The 17907-nt window shown below is 27.9% G+C and overlaps 3 protein-coding genes across 6 annotated transcripts in view; 2 read left to right on the top strand and 1 right to left on the bottom strand.

Annotated features, from left to right (window-relative positions):
• The first annotated feature begins 1261 nt into the window (after positions 1-1261).
• Positions 1262-5467, top strand: LOC115033737. 2 transcript variants are annotated; one of them, XM_029487321.1, is made up of 4 exons: positions 1262-1337; positions 3571-4069; positions 4134-4192; positions 4903-5467. In XM_029487321.1, exons 3-4 carry the CDS (start codon positions 4153-4155, stop codon positions 5217-5219), a joined length of 357 nt encoding a protein of 118 aa, XP_029343181.1. In that variant the 5' UTR covers positions 1262-1337; positions 3571-4069; positions 4134-4152; the 3' UTR covers positions 5220-5467. The 2 variants fall into 2 exon arrangements, with proteins under 2 accessions (XP_029343181.1, XP_029343180.1); XM_029487320.1 differs by having other exon boundaries at positions 3571-4077.
• Positions 5468-8788: 3321 nt separating this feature from the next.
• On the bottom strand, positions 8789-10195 carry LOC115033736. The gene has a single exon (XM_029487317.1). The coding sequence runs from the start codon at positions 9784-9786 to the stop codon at positions 8878-8880; it is 909 nt and encodes a 302-aa protein (XP_029343177.1). The 5' UTR covers positions 9787-10195; the 3' UTR covers positions 8789-8877.
• A 4365-nt stretch (positions 10196-14560) lies between these two features.
• LOC100165187 (vanin-like protein 2) overlaps positions 14561-17907 on the top strand; it is a 32008-nt gene continuing 28661 nt past the window's right edge. For 2 of the 3 annotated variants that reach the window (XM_003241651.4, XM_016801060.2), the window contains exon 1: positions 14561-14944. The gene's annotated coding sequence lies outside the window, so the exon portion shown is untranslated. Of the gene's footprint in view, positions 14977-17907 lie in introns of all 3 variants that reach the window. The other variant, XM_001947916.5, reaches the window with a different exon arrangement.

Raw genomic sequence — 17907 nt, 5'->3', positions numbered from 1 at the left:
GTGAATAATGTACGTCGACATAACGAGCACGCACCAGGTCGTCATGTGGGACATTGCCGAGTCTCGGCACGATGGATTTCGAACGCATATTATCTATAGTATCTACACACACGCGAATAATATTAATAATAATAATAATTATTATTATTATTATTTATTTCTCATCGTTCAAAAAGACTGTGTAACGCGTTTGAAAACAAAATTGCCTATACACGATCCCTTAACAAATCATCGCTTCTAATCCCCGGCAAAGCAGAATTCGCCATAAGACTGGTTTTACAGGTTTTTGTTTATAGCTGAGTTAAAAACAACGTTTTGTTATTATTTCACTATTTCATTTATAAAATATACATATTTAAAATTTAAACACCTAAATATTTTTATTTTTATTCATACATCAACATCATTATAATTTACAAGTAGGTATGCCAAATTGTGTAAAAAATTAAGTTACACATTAAATTCAAATGTTAATAAAAATGCTAACCACTCAGTTTTCTCAATACATAAGCTTTGTAATTTCTTTAGTTTGTCATGTATATTTTCCTATTTTTTTTTTTGAACGTTTATGTGGGCTATGTTATTTAGTAAAAACATTTTTTTTTTAATAAATACCAAATCGTCTTAGGTTGGTATATCTGATGTCGGAATAGATTTAAGTCTAACTTTGTAATTATTATTTAACTTTTGTATTAGGTATGTTTGTTTAATAATTAATTTGTTATTTCATAAAAAAAATAAATAGTTCATTATATTGTACTAAAAATTAAGTTTTTTCCGCATTTCATGGACGTTTCTTAACTGAACAAATATAAATCCAAGATCTAATGATCACTTACCACAGACCACAGTCCGAAAGTGATGATGCTTCCGATATCCGAAGGTCATGACGTAGTATACAGGTAGAATAGATAAACTTGCGTTTTACTTATATTTTAGATAACGTTGACCACGCAATATTAAAATATATACGCTGCAGTGCTCAACACCATACGCCCCAGACTCCACGCTGTCTAAGTATAATTTTTACATATTTTAGTTTCTTCTACGTTTTATACATGTAATTACAAAAGTATTCGGATTTTTTTTTATTATTATTATTATTATTATCTTATATCTTACAAATAACTACCAATTAATATTCAATAATTATGTACCTACATATATTATTATTAGGTATGTAAAATAGGTATACTGGCGGATAGGGCGGTGCACGTACGTCGTGCAGTTCGGCACGTATGCAGAGAACGATACTGCAATACTTATTTTTGAAACTATAGTGACTTGAGGTCATATATTATATGTATTATATGACAAACGTTAAGTAAATCGACTGTGTAAGTATAAATAAGATGGATATGATTATATTATGAGCGTTCAGTTGAAAATTATACATAGCATAGTGTGTATATATATAATATATATATAGCAAAGTACCTACCTACTATATTTACTGGGTATTCAGTGAACACTATTCACTGAGATACATTTTTTTACTATACACACAAATGGTAATAAAATGACATGAGATAATCATTTATACTAGTGTTTACTGTTTGGTATATTTCATATTTTCATAAAAAAAATTATTATTGTTATTGTTTTCTCAAACTTCACATATGAATACCTACATATTTTTAATATTATAATTATATGAAAATATATAACTTTTCAGTTTTTTTGTGTTTGTATCTTTATGTTTTATGTTTGTTAAATCAATACAAAGACTTCATTGGTTTATTATTATTATTATGTAGTATTGGACTTTCAAATAGATATATGTAATAGATAAATAAATTAATTTATTTGAGGATAGTGCCTTTAGGTATTAACAAACCATTATTTTTTTTATATTAACTTTTTTTTAAGTAGGTGCCTATTAATTATTCATCCATTTTTAATAAATTCTGTCTTGTGTATTGCATACAATTTTTATCTTCGTACTCCTAAAGTTTGTAAGTTTAATACAAGGTTTAAGAAAGGTTGTTTTAAGAATATTATGGAAAAAAAATTTAATTTAACTTCACAAATATATTTTGTGAGCGTCTGAAATTTCAATTTTGAGTATAAAAATGATTGCGAATACCTACACGTTTTTAGTTTTTTTAGATTTAATTCAAAAACTATAAATCATATAACAATTTTTCCCAATTAGGTACTTAAATTATTATTTACTATACCACTTGAATTTTTCAAAATATTCAGACCAACTTCAAGCTAGTTGTAAGTAATTTTGGACATTTTTAAGCATTAATGAAAATATTTAGACTGTCAAAAAGTTTGGAAAATTAATTCAATATCCCAAATAGGTTATTGTTATAGTAATAAAAAATATAAAATTATAGAAGCACAATTTCTTTTTAAGCATCTTATGTTCAAATTGTAATATATAGTTCGTAAAAATTAAAAAAAAATTAAAAATTGTTTGTATCTGAAAAGTTATACAATGATCAATTTGTATAGCTAAGGTTTGGAAATGCAATAAAAGGTTTTCCATAAGTATAGTTCTTACTGTAAGCCAACAAATCTAAATAATATAAGAACATAATTTTTTTATAGATAATTTAAGTTTAAATGTTGACGAGATAGGATAAATTTAGTTATTTTGTTAAATTCAAAAATATTGACGGAAACTTGAAACTATTGTATGTACATTATTATATTTATTATAGACGTACAGTGATATATTCAAAGGTGGGCATTAAGTAGTTTAAAAGTTAACGTTAAGTTAAAAAGTTAATTTTTTTTTAACTTTTTAACTTAACTAGTTAGTTTATTTTCTAATCAACTTATGAACTTAACTAGTTTAATTTACAATTGAAATAACTTAGCTTTTCTCAGTTGATTTAAAAAAAATTCATGAAGTTAAAATCATTTTGAAATTTTTCGTTTATACGTAAATATTACTATATCAGTATAAAATAAAAATAATCCAATACAAAAACACAAACATTTCTGTTCCTTTTCTTGATAACATAATTTTGTGTATATTAATATATTTTATTAAGTTGTAAATTATTTATTATGCGAGTTGCAATTATAAATGTTTTTGATAAAATTAATAATTTTAAATTACAAACTGACAATTGTTATGTCTTAATGTTATATAACTTAAAATATATATGAAGGTCATGTACTTATTCACGTATTATGACATTCAATTGTTATACGATATAAAAAAATATATTTGCTAAATTATTAATTTGAGATGAGCATAGTTTAAATTAGTAAATAATAGAAAAGTAAAAGGATATATAGTGTACATCATGATAAAAGTTCAATAAAATTGTAGGTATTTTATAATTTATAAATTAGAAACTAGAAAGACACATTCACTCTTTATGTGATTTACATACTAATTAAAAAAAAAAAAAATTGAGTTAAGTTAATATTTTTGTCTATATTAACTTTTAACTTATCGAGTTAAATTTATAATTTGTTATCTTTTAACTTTTAACTTATCGATCTTGTGACTTCTTAACTTAACTTAAGTTAATTATTTACATTAACTTGCTCACCTTTGGATATATTCATATTATTATATTATAATATTACTATATTCATTTACAGACGGCGTATACAGTGATCTACAATCTACTCAATGACTAGGTACACTCGACACCTACTGTATAGCAGAGCTTTTGACCGCTTTTCTATAGATACAAAAACGCATACGTGTAAAAAATCAAGGTATGACACTATCACACATTCACTCCTCAGAACCAGGATCTATGGCTTTAATAGTACCTATATTGTGTGGCAAGAGCGGGAAGTGAGTTAGTGATATATTTCAGCCGCATGCGACGTGCTGCTCTTCGCCCAAGACTGAAATTGCCTTCACGCACGAGCCACACATACTATTTGTTGTCATGCATCTGTGTTTATCGGTCAGTGTCCGATTGTGCATGGTATACGCCAAGCACTTTTGGTGATTTCCAGTTTACCACCCGGAACTTTTTTGGATTCCCATTCGACCACCCAGCACTATAGGGATTTCCACTTTACCACTCGCTGGACGGAAAAAGGTCGCATTCCAACGCTTCAACCGTCATCGAAAACTAAACTTTTAGTGCAGGTGTAATAAAAAAACATTTGAATTGTATTGGTTTTTTTATTGAAATTTTTTTTATTAGTTAGGTACCAAGTTTGGTAATGATTAAAATGGTCACATACGAATTGCGTAACAAGTCAGGTAAACTTCTTCTTTAATATTTTTTTAGAATTAAAATACATTAATAATTCTATATATTGTTATCATATAATTCATGAACTTTTATATGAATAATCAAAAAGTAATAACAGTCAATATTACAATTAATGTAATAGATAATTATTTAAAAAAATTATAATAGGTACCTAGGTATTATATAAATCATGTAACCGATCATTGTGTGATCTACGTAAGTTTGTACAAAAGTTTGTACAATATTCAAAGGTTCCATCTACATAAAATACACTTTTATGCCAGTGTCTAAGTTATTAAATAATACAAATTGTTGATTATGTGTAGTTTTAATTTCCATAGAACTTAAATAGAATGATCACCATGTCATCATCAATAGTTTAGGATTATTATAGTAATAAGTAGGGTTCGGATTTGAAGGCAAATGCCTTTCTTTTATTAATCATAATAGAAAAATAATGTTTATACAAAAATGTGTTTAATTTAATTTCTTAGACGATGGATGCATTTTCTTTGCCTTTTTTTGCTTTTTTACTTATAAATGCCTTTTTGCCTTTTTTTTGCCTTTTGTACTTACAATTCATAAATTACTTTTTTGTGTTTAATTTTCAGTTGATTTTATGATTTTATACACAGCTTACGTATTATAGCTACTAATGAGTTTTATTCTTCGCAATATTTATCGATATCGTCGTATCGATATACTGTGTATGTTTTAGGTGTATTACTATCGAAAAGTGTAGATATTGTGAATAATATACAGATTAAACTCGAAGAATGCAAGTGCGAAATGGCTAAATTGATTTTGGATAAATTCAACAAAGTTATAACCAAGAATAAAGGATGGGAAAATATCAAAAAGATCAACCAAGTATTGATTGGAGAAACCACAATCGATGAAGATTTGTCAAGTAGTAATCTTAATTTAGATAATTATTTATGTACGAAATACGCCCTGATAACTTCGGTGGACGTAGAAAGATCCTTTTCGATGTTTAAAAATATTTTGAGCCCAAACCGTAAACGTTTTTTTTGAAGACAGCTTATCAAAATACATGGTAGTCAATTTTTTTTTAATACTAACTAGTTTATTTTGTATTAAATTAACTGGTATAACTAAAGTAGGTTAATTTTTAAAATTGTTTTAACTAATTCTTAGGACAAACCTGGTTAAAGAAAAAGGTAATCTATTTATACAAAATAGCATAAACTTAATGTAGTTTAGTATTCATGCTCATTTTTAATTTGTATTTTTCTCAAAATGTGTGCATTTGAAAGTGTTTAAAAAATATTCACTTTTTTATTTATGAATTCCCTTTTTATATAAATTAAATGCCTTTTTTTTTACATTTTAAATACTTTTTTTTATTGATTATATTGCCTTCAAATCTGAACCCTAGTAATAAGGGTATTTTTTTCTACTTGCATTTTGCATATTGTTTTTATATGGGTACCTACGTCCTACGTAACACCTGTGGTTACGTGTGGACGTGTATTATTATTTTAATTATCTATGAAATAATTTACTAGGTAGCTCTGATACGTCATTAATTTCATTCCGTCTTAAACTATTGCTAAACTCTTGGAGATTCAATTATTTTTCCTTGAGTTTTTTCTTAACTACTGACACTAACCTGTACTTAATTATCTATTCGAAAAAAACTCTAAAATTCTTATTCGTACACTTCCATATAATATAATATGTCCGTTCATATAATTTTTATGGGATCCGAATTTAAAACTATGAATAACTTTTAATGTTTCACTTCTTCACTTAACATTAGATATTGAAAGTATAAATTCACTTTCAATATTAAAATATTAAATTTTTATTTAGGCAATTTCAAATTTATTAAAACCTTATGGCTAGATAACGAACACGTGTACTGAATGTTCGAAATACAATTCCAGTTTTAAGTAATTTTATCTGTTATGTCTGAAAAATAGATCGGCCATGAGGCATTATCACAGAGGTAGTGAGGTGTTAACATATTTTTTCTTTTTACTAAATGCCAAAAAATTCTCTTTCCTATCAGAAAATATATTGAAGCTGAAAATTAAAAGCATGTTTTTCTTTATAAACTCAGACAGAAAGTAGATTGTTCCTTCAGACACACACAAATTGAACACTCACACATAATTGATTAAATACATGAATAATATTATATGTTTTATATTTTTAATATTTTTCACATAGATAATAATATATTTAGGTAGGAAAAAATATGGAAATATAGACAAAAAACAAAAAATTGACAACTTCAGTTTAAATACCGATGGCTACATGTCAAAACCTCGTAAGTTATTTTATCAAATTTTACAGGAGAAGCAAAAAACATCTGGACGAAATTAAAATTTTACAACTTAATATATTTTTTTTTTTATTTAGTGTTAATTAAATATGTCGTCTATTGATTACAATAAACAAAAGAGTTTTTTTTTCTTCTTGTAGGAATTTGACTTACTTATTTTGACATACGAGGTTTTAATCTATATAATTTACACTACTAATTTATATTTTATCATAAATCATAAATATCACTTTATTTAAAATGTATATAATTTTTAAATAAGACAATATTTTTCTTGTAAAAACATGACTTTAATTAAGGCATATTATTTATAATATTTTAGAACAAATAAGGTTTGACTCACTCTGTCAAAAACTTGAACAAAATAAAATAATTCAACAAATCTTATAAAATTAAAAAAATTAAATAAACTTTTAAGACATTAATACTGAAATTGAAATATCATTTATAGTTACAGATAAAAATATTATGATTAATTTAATTAAAATTCATATTGTTAACAGTATTTTAAAACAATTATGTATACTATTGTACTATAATAATACTATTGTATTGTTTACAATAATATGAGGTATATTGTCATAATATTCCCAGGTATGTCTTGATAAGGCACTCTTCAGTTGTTGTAGGTGGTTAAATTTTAAATTTTTGATTTTTAATCGTTCTTTATACATTTTTTTCACTTCAAATTTAATAATTTTTTTATTTTCTGTAAGGTAAATCCTGCCATTCATGGTTATAGTTTAATTTGAACTGTATAAATGAGTCAGGGTTTTCACCTTTAGACGTACCCGGTCTTATTGAGGTGTATTATTTAATTCTTGAATAATCATGAAAACATGAAAATTCTAAATATTTAACCCTATAAGGATTTTTATTACGGGCATCCCTACAAACATTGATGTAGTCAGTTGGTAAATAAATTTCTCTTTTTTTTAATTTCAATTCTATAGCATTTATATGCAACTGAAAAAACCTCGTAGGTCGACTTAGGTAGTTTTGGATTTTATCGATTAACATACGAGCTTTTTTATTTTGTCTTTTTGATAATGAAATAACTGTCTGAATTTAGTTATCATGATATCAAAATGTGCAGGAAAATACAGTCTATCTAATTCAAAAAAAAAAATGTCAATTTTTCGACTTACGAGGTTTTGACACGTAGCCATCGATACATGAAAATATAAACAATATAAAAAAAAAACAGGTAAATGGGTAACACTCGGCTGTATTTTAAGTGTCCAGAGAGTCATTGTATGTATGTGTTAAGGGGCATCGCTATGGCATTGATTTAAGGAGAATCTTTAGGCAATTTCTAATCTCGTCATCGACACCCGAGATTTATGTGTTAGTCGTAAATGATTATTAGTGTGTGTAATTGTAGTGGTACAGAGGGCACTTGCACGCATATGTCAGTATGTAATATTGTGATCATGAAAAAATGTTTATTTTTCACTCAAACATACGATTCTAATTCCAACAATACGTCGCAACAATTACCTCGATTTGCATTCTGACAAAATATTCTTTTTTTTCCACAACATGTACAAGGGATCGATCGAAGCACATTTTTAAAATTGTATTTAGTTAATTAAAAATTTAAGTTGGAAATTCTGAATTTTTTTGAAATTTTTTACAATTTTTATTACAATTTAAATTACAAAAATTAAAAATGTGGCTCGATCGTTACCTTATATATATTACGGACAATCCAAATATTTTTCAGAATGAAAATCGTGATAATTGTCTATACGTATCGTTGGAATTAGAAACAGTAGTTTTTGACAAAAAAAGAAGTGGTAGTTAGGCCCCTTAAATTTGAATTCTCGGTTTTAATATATTTTCGTCCCGATTTAAACTTAAAATGTATGTAAAAAATAACTGTGTATATATTTTTTAGATTTTTTAGTTACTGTGTGAAAAATGTATGAGAATCCTTGTTTTAAATCTTCAACTCTTAGAAATAAAAATTGAATATTTTATAATTTTTTAACAACAAAATAATTTGAACTTTTTCGAGATTTTGATAAATTTGTGAAAATTTGAAATTTAAATACCTACCTACTTATAAAAAATTCATGTCTATGGATCTTTAATAATTATCAACTGCTATTATGACAATTTATAGGGAATATTGCTTCAAACTTTAAAGCTTTGTGACCAAATGAATAACATTTATAGAATAAAAAACTAAAAAAATGTTGCTCGTACTTATTACCGGATATAAGAAGGAATATTCGGGGGAAACTATTTTTCAACCCACTTCTTTATTTTGTACAAAATATTACGAATATAGATCAAGTGTAATTTATTGTATGATTATGGTATATTGGTTTGACACAATAATATAACTTTTACTTTGCCTTTTATTTCTTGTTCCGATTAAGGCTGAGGGGACGCAAGCGTTTGCTCCACATCATCCGCGCAGTCACACATTCGGTAGTATTTCCGGCGTCTACGACTGTCCCTGGCTGATTTCCGGCCACCTCGAGTGCCACGGATAGTTTTCCCACTGACGCGACCGGTGATTGCTAGCTTCTTAGCCCTTCGATCGCCACGGGTCGTCTTCTGGCCACCGCGACTGCTACCAGCCACCGGCTCGGCAGAGATCTCATCGTCGGCGATTTTCACATAGAAGTCACCGTGGTCGCTTCTACTCCGGCTACGACGGCTACGACGGCTACGACGGCTCCGGCTACGACGGCTACGACCACGTCGGCTACGTCGGCCACGGCTTCGAGTTCGACGGGCGCGCCTGTCCGTGTTTTCTTCTTCGACGTCACTAGCCGCCGTGGTCGGATTATCATCCGCTCCCGAACCCAGCCGAATGGCTGTAACTGTCGTGGCAGCCAGGGTGACCGCCGGTGGTACTGCCAACTCCACGATCGCATCCTGCCGCGGTTCCGGTACCATTTCGACCGGTTCGTTGTTCACGATTACAGGATTAACAGTTTCAGGTTCGAACTCCATAGTTAATGGGATAGTCGAAAGTTCAGCGGTCGCATCTTCCCCTACCACGTTAACATCATTGGTGCTTTCACCATCCATGTCGAGGAAAAAAACGGTAGAAACGATAATTGTTATAAAAAAAAAATCATTGATGCGCACGATACGAGTAAAATTAAAGTTTGTTTGTAACAATAGTAGTATCATACCTGGCCAGGTCACCAAGGCGATTACGGCGGTTGGTTTTTTTATTTTTATTTTGACCAAATGGAAAATGGATAACGTGGGAATGGTATAGCTAAGGGTGAAAATAATTTGAAAGCCCCCCCCCCCCAAAAAAATCATAGAACACTGTGACGTAACACAAACACAACTAATGAACGATATCTAACAAATGCTACGGTATTGCAGTAGTGAACTATTGCCCAGAGAAGTAATGACGTTAATACGTTATGAGCTATAAATTTACAAATGCCAATAATTCGGAATTCCCACGTGCCGACATCGTTGAACAACTATCAACCAGTATTGGCCTTATGTTTTATTTGTGTAATTTATATTGTGTTATCTTTATCATCAATAATTATCAAGACACTAATGCGCTGAAATAGGTACAGTATTCAACAGGCTATATTTCTTGTTAGGGCCTTGGCAATGTCAAAATATTATAATACTATTTTACTATTTTGTACATAATACCAGCTTTATTTTTGTTTTTTAAAACATTTATGGGTGCCTCCAAACCAAAAAAAAAATTCCCGGGCCCTTTTGGAGGCCCCCCATGGACCCCACGAGTGTGAGGCCCGGGGCGGAATTCATCGCTCCGAATTTAAAATACATACAGAATGTATATAATGGGTTAACAAGATTGTTTACAATATTTTAAAATGTAAGTTAATTCATTAACTGCCTACATTTGAAACGTGGAATGCGTTATACCATTGATTATACATAGTATATTTAATATTATAATATTATACTATGTATAATCAATGGTTATACGTAGGTATATTATTGTTATTATAATATGATTAAAATATGTGAATAACTCATGATACGTAATAGGTACTTGTAACAGCGGAGTCGTAATAAAGTATTAGACAATAGTTGATATTGTACACAAATTCTCTAACTAATTACGGGGAATCGATAAAACATCTACTTAAATAAATTATAAACTATATGTTAAACACCTTAATTTGGTTAGTACATTACATAAAACATGATACTATATTTTTATACTTTAAGTTTTTAACACTAACATATTATATTATTGTACATACATATAGGTATTTGGTATAGTATTAGATTGTATCTATGATTCAATCGAACTCAATGCCAACAAAATATATCATTTTACTCGCACATGATCTATCTACTTTATTATATCTAACTGTCTTTTATTTTTCTTTAATATACGCATTTCATTTTTACTTTTATATTATGTAAACACAGTTTATCGTCGTATCACACGTATCACTCGTGACACGCACTAAGACCTACGTCTTACCCTCGTACAGTGTACAATCTAAGATAATATTACTATAAATTATAATATTTATTAATATCCAAAATCAAATTTGGCCAGCACTGTTAATATAAAGTGAGGTACGATGACCAACTTTATTATTTTGGGTTTGTCCCTTTTAGACTTCACTGATAAATAATATTACGATTGCAAGAACAATTTTAATACAATATTTGAATATTACATTAAAACAAACATATTTTAATGTCACTGAGTATGTATGAATGTATGCTAACTAGCGGTCCATCGCTTCACATACAACCCAGACAGCAATTTTTTGTTCAATAATATTATTATAACATTATAATAACGAATAATATTAGTATAACGTTATTATAATACTATTATAATATTATCATTACAAAATGCTGTCTGGGAACAGTCACACACACTTCTACCAAACTCTACGGTAACAAGGAACTTTCCTCGCACACACTGCGGTGGCGTAAAATAATAATAATATATTATGACCCCTTGGCACATTTTGCTTCTATGTTAGTGACTTACATGCTTAAATATATACTATACATATATTACAATATTATGTCCATAGGCTACATATTATAATTGATTATGAATACTAGTATTTATAATCAATGATATAATGTACATAATACATAATACATAATATATGTATTATATGCTGTATACCGTCTTATTATTTCGAACGCCAATAACTCAAATTGTTCGTGAAAATCTCGAAATCAATTGAAATTGCCATGAAATAATTACCATTACAATAACACTCGATATTTTGAACTTGTATTTGTTTCCCTTGAATTTCAACATAACGAGAGTTTACTGTATTATATTATTATGTTAATGGCTGTTTATAATAGACGACGCTATTGAACAAAATACATAATCCAAAAATCAAACAATGCGAACTGACTTACAGAAAAGGTCAAAAATAACAATAGTGATGCGTAAATGATGTACCTACAACCTAAGACGGTTCCTTGGGGAATATTAATTGCTAGTGATGTGTAAACGTCATTATATATTCATCGATGATTTGATATTACAATGACACAATAATGTTATTATAAATTATATAATTAGGTACTTTTGTAGTGTATAATTTGCTGTTAAAATAGTTATGGTACCTAGGTAAGTCATACGTGCTATTATAATTATACACATATTGTGCAATTATTATATGTGCTGATGTGTACCTATACAGTAGGTATATAAGTACAATCAAAGTAAGAAAATATACCATGTTATAAAAAATGGATATTATCATAATAATAAATTGTATCTACATAACTTAACATAATATAGGTATAATTCCAACATGTTAATAGTTAATTTTAATAATTTTAATATTCATTTTTGAAACAATAATAGGTAAGGTACCTATTTAGTATTTACCGATATTTTATAATGAAATTTTATGCACAACATCGATTTTGTAGAAAAACAATATTGTGTAACAACCAGAAAATATTATATAACATGACAAAATTTGTTATTGAAGTAGAAAAAGAAAACCAAGTTATTAATATACTATTTAGTGATGGATGCACGTACCAAAGTCGGAATCCAACATTAACTTATGGTGTGGTGAATTCAACGATTTCATCTGGTGTCAAAAAATTGTGCAAAAATGTCTTCAGCATAGTCATGCTCAAATGGAGGCAGATTACAGCACGCATTCAACAATTGAATGCGTGGTATTGAGCGAAAATTTAGACATAAAAAAATGTACCCAGGACGCTCACGCAGGGGGGTTGGTAAAGGACCCACATTTTAACTGCATGTACTTCAATATCAATACCTTGTATTAATATTAGATTATAAGTAATTTTTTTCTTGCCCCGGATGTAATGTACCTACAAATTATTATATGTTGTTACGGACGACCGTATAGCCGCCATATAATCGTTGACAGACGGTGCGCAGAACATGACCCTGTAACGGCACCTTGGCATCGGTGATAGACGCGCCTACAGACGCCGTCGACGCCATACGGAAAAGCCCCTATTTAGAACCGACAGCTCTACGATTCCCCCCCCCTTTCGCCCACTCACTGATGTATTGCCGTTTCCGAGCACATATCACCATACAGTAGCCTCTTATACAAGTCACGCGCCGGTGGTGGTTGCCTCCGTCCAACCAAATGTAAAGGAAATAATATTCACACATATTGTAAATTAAGACCACGATTTAGATCAAGGGTGGTATTATTATTTTGTTGATAATCTTTCTAAATAATGGCCATAATGTTCTAATTTTGGATATAATTATGTATTTATGTGGCTACATTTTTAATGACTAATTAATTGTTATAATCAGTTGAATTTGAGAGATAGACAGATTCATGAAAAGATTTGCTTAAAAGTTATGTATTTACTCATAGAATGAACAAATATTATCAAAGTTCTTCCTTACTAGTATTATAATTATTTTTAGAGTTTAAAATATTGGAATGCTTTTTATTTAGTGTTACTATTTTGTTTCATAAATAAATTATATTCATTACATTTTAATTTGTTTGTTACATTATATAAAAAGTTATTAATCCAAATCGATATTTATTCTAACATTAAAATAAAAATGTATTGTTAATTATATTTTTAATGAACTATTGTGATATCGAATCTGCGAATGTTACTTGATATTCATATTTCATAACATACCTAGTAATTAATTATTGTAACATTTATTAAAAAGGCTGTATCTTATTTATTTATTCAGATGATGAATATAATTTTACCGAAGGTATTGTTAACTATTATTTTTTATTAACTATTGTATTAATGAAAGTTGTGTTCTACCTATCTATATTCTATATATTATTATTATTAAAATAAAAAAATATATTATGATTAATGCTTGTAATGATATAATATTTAATATGTTTTAAATACCTATCTTCGTGTATTTTAGGAGTGATTATCAGAAGAAACAGTCGTAGGTAAATCCTTTTAAAGTTCATTAAATAAAAATAAATATTTTAAAGGTATTAAAAAATATAATTACTCAAATAAGAAAAAAATTGAGTCTTGCTTAACTAATTTAAAATTACAACACGCTTTTTCTTGTCATGTAAAATATACCATTTTTGACTTACGACCTTTGCAATTTAAGCCGACGCTGCGACGATTGATGCACATATTTATAAAACAATTTAATTAAGGCTATTATCTTATACTATAATAACTGATAAGTAATTATATAAGTACCTAAATCATGTGCATAAAAATGTATATTACATAGTTATTAGTTAGTAGTTACCTAATATCGATATTTTTTTAGAATAAACTCTTATGTTTTTTCTTCGTGAAATTAAATTAATAGTACAGATATAGATTTATTTTTTTTTTTTTATCATTTGTGAGAATTCAACTTTCTTCTACTTGCATTCAACTTTATGCTTTAATGAATCGGAGTAAGTGCCTATTATAAAAAAAATGTGAGTAATATTGAATATGGTAATTTAAATAAAAAAAAAAACAGGAAGGAATACCAGTTTGTGAGACTACCTATGTCTGTTTTCCTTTTGTTCAATATCTCACTTGTCCTATCTACTATTCTCGTGTACTTACCAAGGTCATTGGCACATTGGCGACTACGATTAGGTTAGTCGCATTCGAGCTACTCGCCCGTTGTTCCGATTGTCCGTCCGCAACGTAAATAAAATATTATGATCTTAAATTATATTATATTTTACTATAATGTCGTATAAAAAAAATATCGTTTCTCTTGACATTAATGACATTCTATATCAATCATAGTTTTTAGACTGTTTATAGTACTATTAAGTTTTAGATTAATTCAAACTGTATATTGATAAAAAAAAATAACGATCTCAGTATAAAATATCGAGTGCCTACCTATGAGTATAAATAAATAAATAAGTAATAAATAATTTATATATTTTAACCGTAAAATAATATAATTATAAACTAAAATCGGGTGTGCTTAATGAATCGCTTAAAATATTTTGGATCAATTATACATGGAAATTATGTAAGTACGATTTTTGAGGTGACTTTGAGTAGGTAAGTAGTAATTAAATATCTACAACCTATAAGAATAATTTAGAAACATAGGAGAAATATTTATATATTTAAATTTATAATACAGTAAAAATTCAATGACAATTTTGATTTTTGAGGGTAGTATACGAATATTTTATGCATATAAAAATGAATGCCATTGTATACTTCCTACTGAATTGTTGTTTGAATAAAAATAATTGTTTACTACGTTCAATTATGTATAGTAACTGCGCACAAGTCGAGTTAGATTATTTGAATAATACAATTACATGAGCTGCAGATCTATTTGCAATTGTTGAATACTAATATTGTATATTGCTATATCACTTTTAAAATTTACTTATTTATAACCGAACTTTAAGTAAGACACTAAGACGTTATAACTTATAAGCAATCAGTGGCGTAGCCAGAATTTTAAAATGGGGGAGTAAAGTCAAAATATTTCAAAAAATATAGTCAACAATTAATAATAATAATTTATTTTTATGTTGTTTCAATGTTTTAATACTGATAATAGCACCGTGACCCCCCCCACCATGGCTACTTCACTGTAGGCAATAATAGTTCACTTTCCATATTAAGATAAGTTTTAACACGACTGATAAATTAAACATTTATATATAATGTTAATCACTATCAATATAGTACCTATTACTAACGAGTATAATGACTGCCAAGTATTAAATATACCTCATATAAGTAAACATATATATTTGGCGACGAAATCCATAATTTTAATGATAAACATACCTACATTTGTTTACATTTTATGATATTAATGAATGGATAATTTTATGAAAAATCAAACTAATCCTGAGATAACAAACATTATGTATTAAAATGTAGGTATACTTAAATCTAAATAAATTTTGATACATCAATATTTAATAAGATAAAATTGGTAGGTATTATATGTAAATACTAAATATCTATTTGAAATATATAGGTAGGTGTATAAATAAAACTTTTATATGTATATTATTTTTATAAAGTTGTATACTACTTAACTATAGTTTGATTCAAATTATTCAATCCCCGCGGGGGTGATAAAAATAAGCATAAATGATTTTCATTTCAGTAATTATTGTTGAATTGGTACAATTATAAATATAGGTAGTTAAGGTTCAAAACCTACTAAATATTATAATCTCTGAAAAAAAATGTATTCATTATTGTTTAAATTTCAGAAATTACCGGTTTAATATTATCATAAAAGCTAGTTAATAAAGAAAACATAAGAAAGTAAATTTGATCTAAATTTGGCTTTTCAGTATATTATTTACATATATTCTACTAAATCAAGATATTTTTAAATTATTAGCAAAATGTAATGTGTTGTAGGAATATTAATTAGTCATAAACATTAATCAGCTTTAATATTATTCAAAATACTTCCGGATGATATACTTCCGGTGCATACAGCATACAGCATCTGTACACTGAATGTACTACAACAAACAACAATTAGCGATATCAAATAATTCTAAATTCTATATATACCAGTCACACTTGCATACTTATTAGCGTTGACCATGATTTTACTGGTTTCGATAACTTTATAGAGTTCAAAAATTAAAACATATTTACTGGATATTGACCTTGAATAAAACTTTAAGTACATAAAATTTTCATGTTTCCGGATTTTTTATTCCACGATATTGCATATTTAATATAAGCATGACAGTCACGAACACATTTCTCATTTCGTTTTCAGCACAATTTTTTCGAAAATGCCAATGAAGTATCTGTGTCATTAATTAATTGATATTGCCTATAATAATCACAGACTGTTAGCCCATGAGTGGTTTATAATGTAAATAATTAAATATAACCTGCACTAAGGCGCTAACCACATAAATGAATATCGATATATGTATGTCGAATACTAGTGTATAACTCGTGTCAGCTCTTAAAAACTCTTAAAAACAAATAAAGATAACGTAAATTTGGAAGATTATTGGCTATTCTATACTAAAAAAAACAACGTTTGTAATATTTATAAATACCACATCTATTAAATTATTCTCGTTAAAACAAAAGAAAAAATCGGGGGACGTGTTGTACCTATAGCAGGTGTCAAGTGTACCTGGTCATTGAGTAAGTCACTGTAATGGATAAGTTAAATTTAAATTCGGTGATAAATCATTGCATATACGAAAAACGAAACTGAACATTGACAGCCTGTCAGCGTATATTAGTAAGCATATTTTATTATATGTATATATAGGTACCTATTAGGTATTTATATTGCTATTTGGAGTTTCTTTTACTATTAATAAAACAGTAGATTGAATACATTAAAAATGTTTTTTAACGCTGTGCTATACTGCGGCATCACAATTACACTACTCCTTGGCCCTTGCTTCATGGTACAATTAATAGTGGGTATAAAGCTTTAAGTTAATCTAAATATTTTGAAAATATTATTGTATAAAGTAAAATATAAATAATATTTAAACATAACATACGTAAAAGTGTATGTCCCCACGAATAATATTTTTAAAATTACAAACAATTATTAAAAATCATTATTATTTTTTTAAATATTGAATTTCATCAAAATTGTAACATTAAATGTATATAAAAAAAGGTGGGTAAGTGGATGTCACTCTGCTGTACAGTAGGTTACAAGTGGGTCACTGTATAATGGATAGTATTAAATTTGAATTCAATTATAATATAATATCACTGCATAAGAAAAACGATTCTGAGCGGAGACGGTTTGTCAGTCTAGTTATTAGACATGCATATTATAGGTATACTTATCTATAGTAATAAAAAAAATATGACCTATAATAGGTATCAACAATAAATTCCATATTAATCATATCACAATATCCATCAGTAACGCGTTATACATCAAAAACAAACCGTGGTACTATCATAGATATATAATAGTATACTTTAGAAGTTTTAAGTACCCACAAATAA

The sequence above is a fragment of the Acyrthosiphon pisum genome, chromosome X (genome assembly GCF_005508785.2).
Source record: "Acyrthosiphon pisum isolate AL4f chromosome X, pea_aphid_22Mar2018_4r6ur, whole genome shotgun sequence".
Taxonomy (NCBI): domain Eukaryota; kingdom Metazoa; phylum Arthropoda; class Insecta; order Hemiptera; family Aphididae; genus Acyrthosiphon; species Acyrthosiphon pisum.
The sequence above is the reverse complement of the archived record's forward strand: the minus strand, read 5'-3'. Positions and strand labels throughout refer to the sequence as shown.

Coding starts and splice junctions, on each gene's coding strand:
- LOC115033736 (XM_029487317.1), bottom strand. CDS start 9,786: ATGATTTTTTTGGGGGGGGGGGGCTTTCAAATTATTTTCACCCTTAGC.
- LOC115033737 (XM_029487321.1), top strand. CDS start 4,153: ATGATTAAAATGGTCACATACGAATTGCGTAACAAGTCAG. Junction 4,193..4,902: donor CGAATTGCGTAACAAGTCAG/GTAAACTTCTTC, acceptor TGTATGTTTTAG/GTGTATTACTATCGAAAAGT.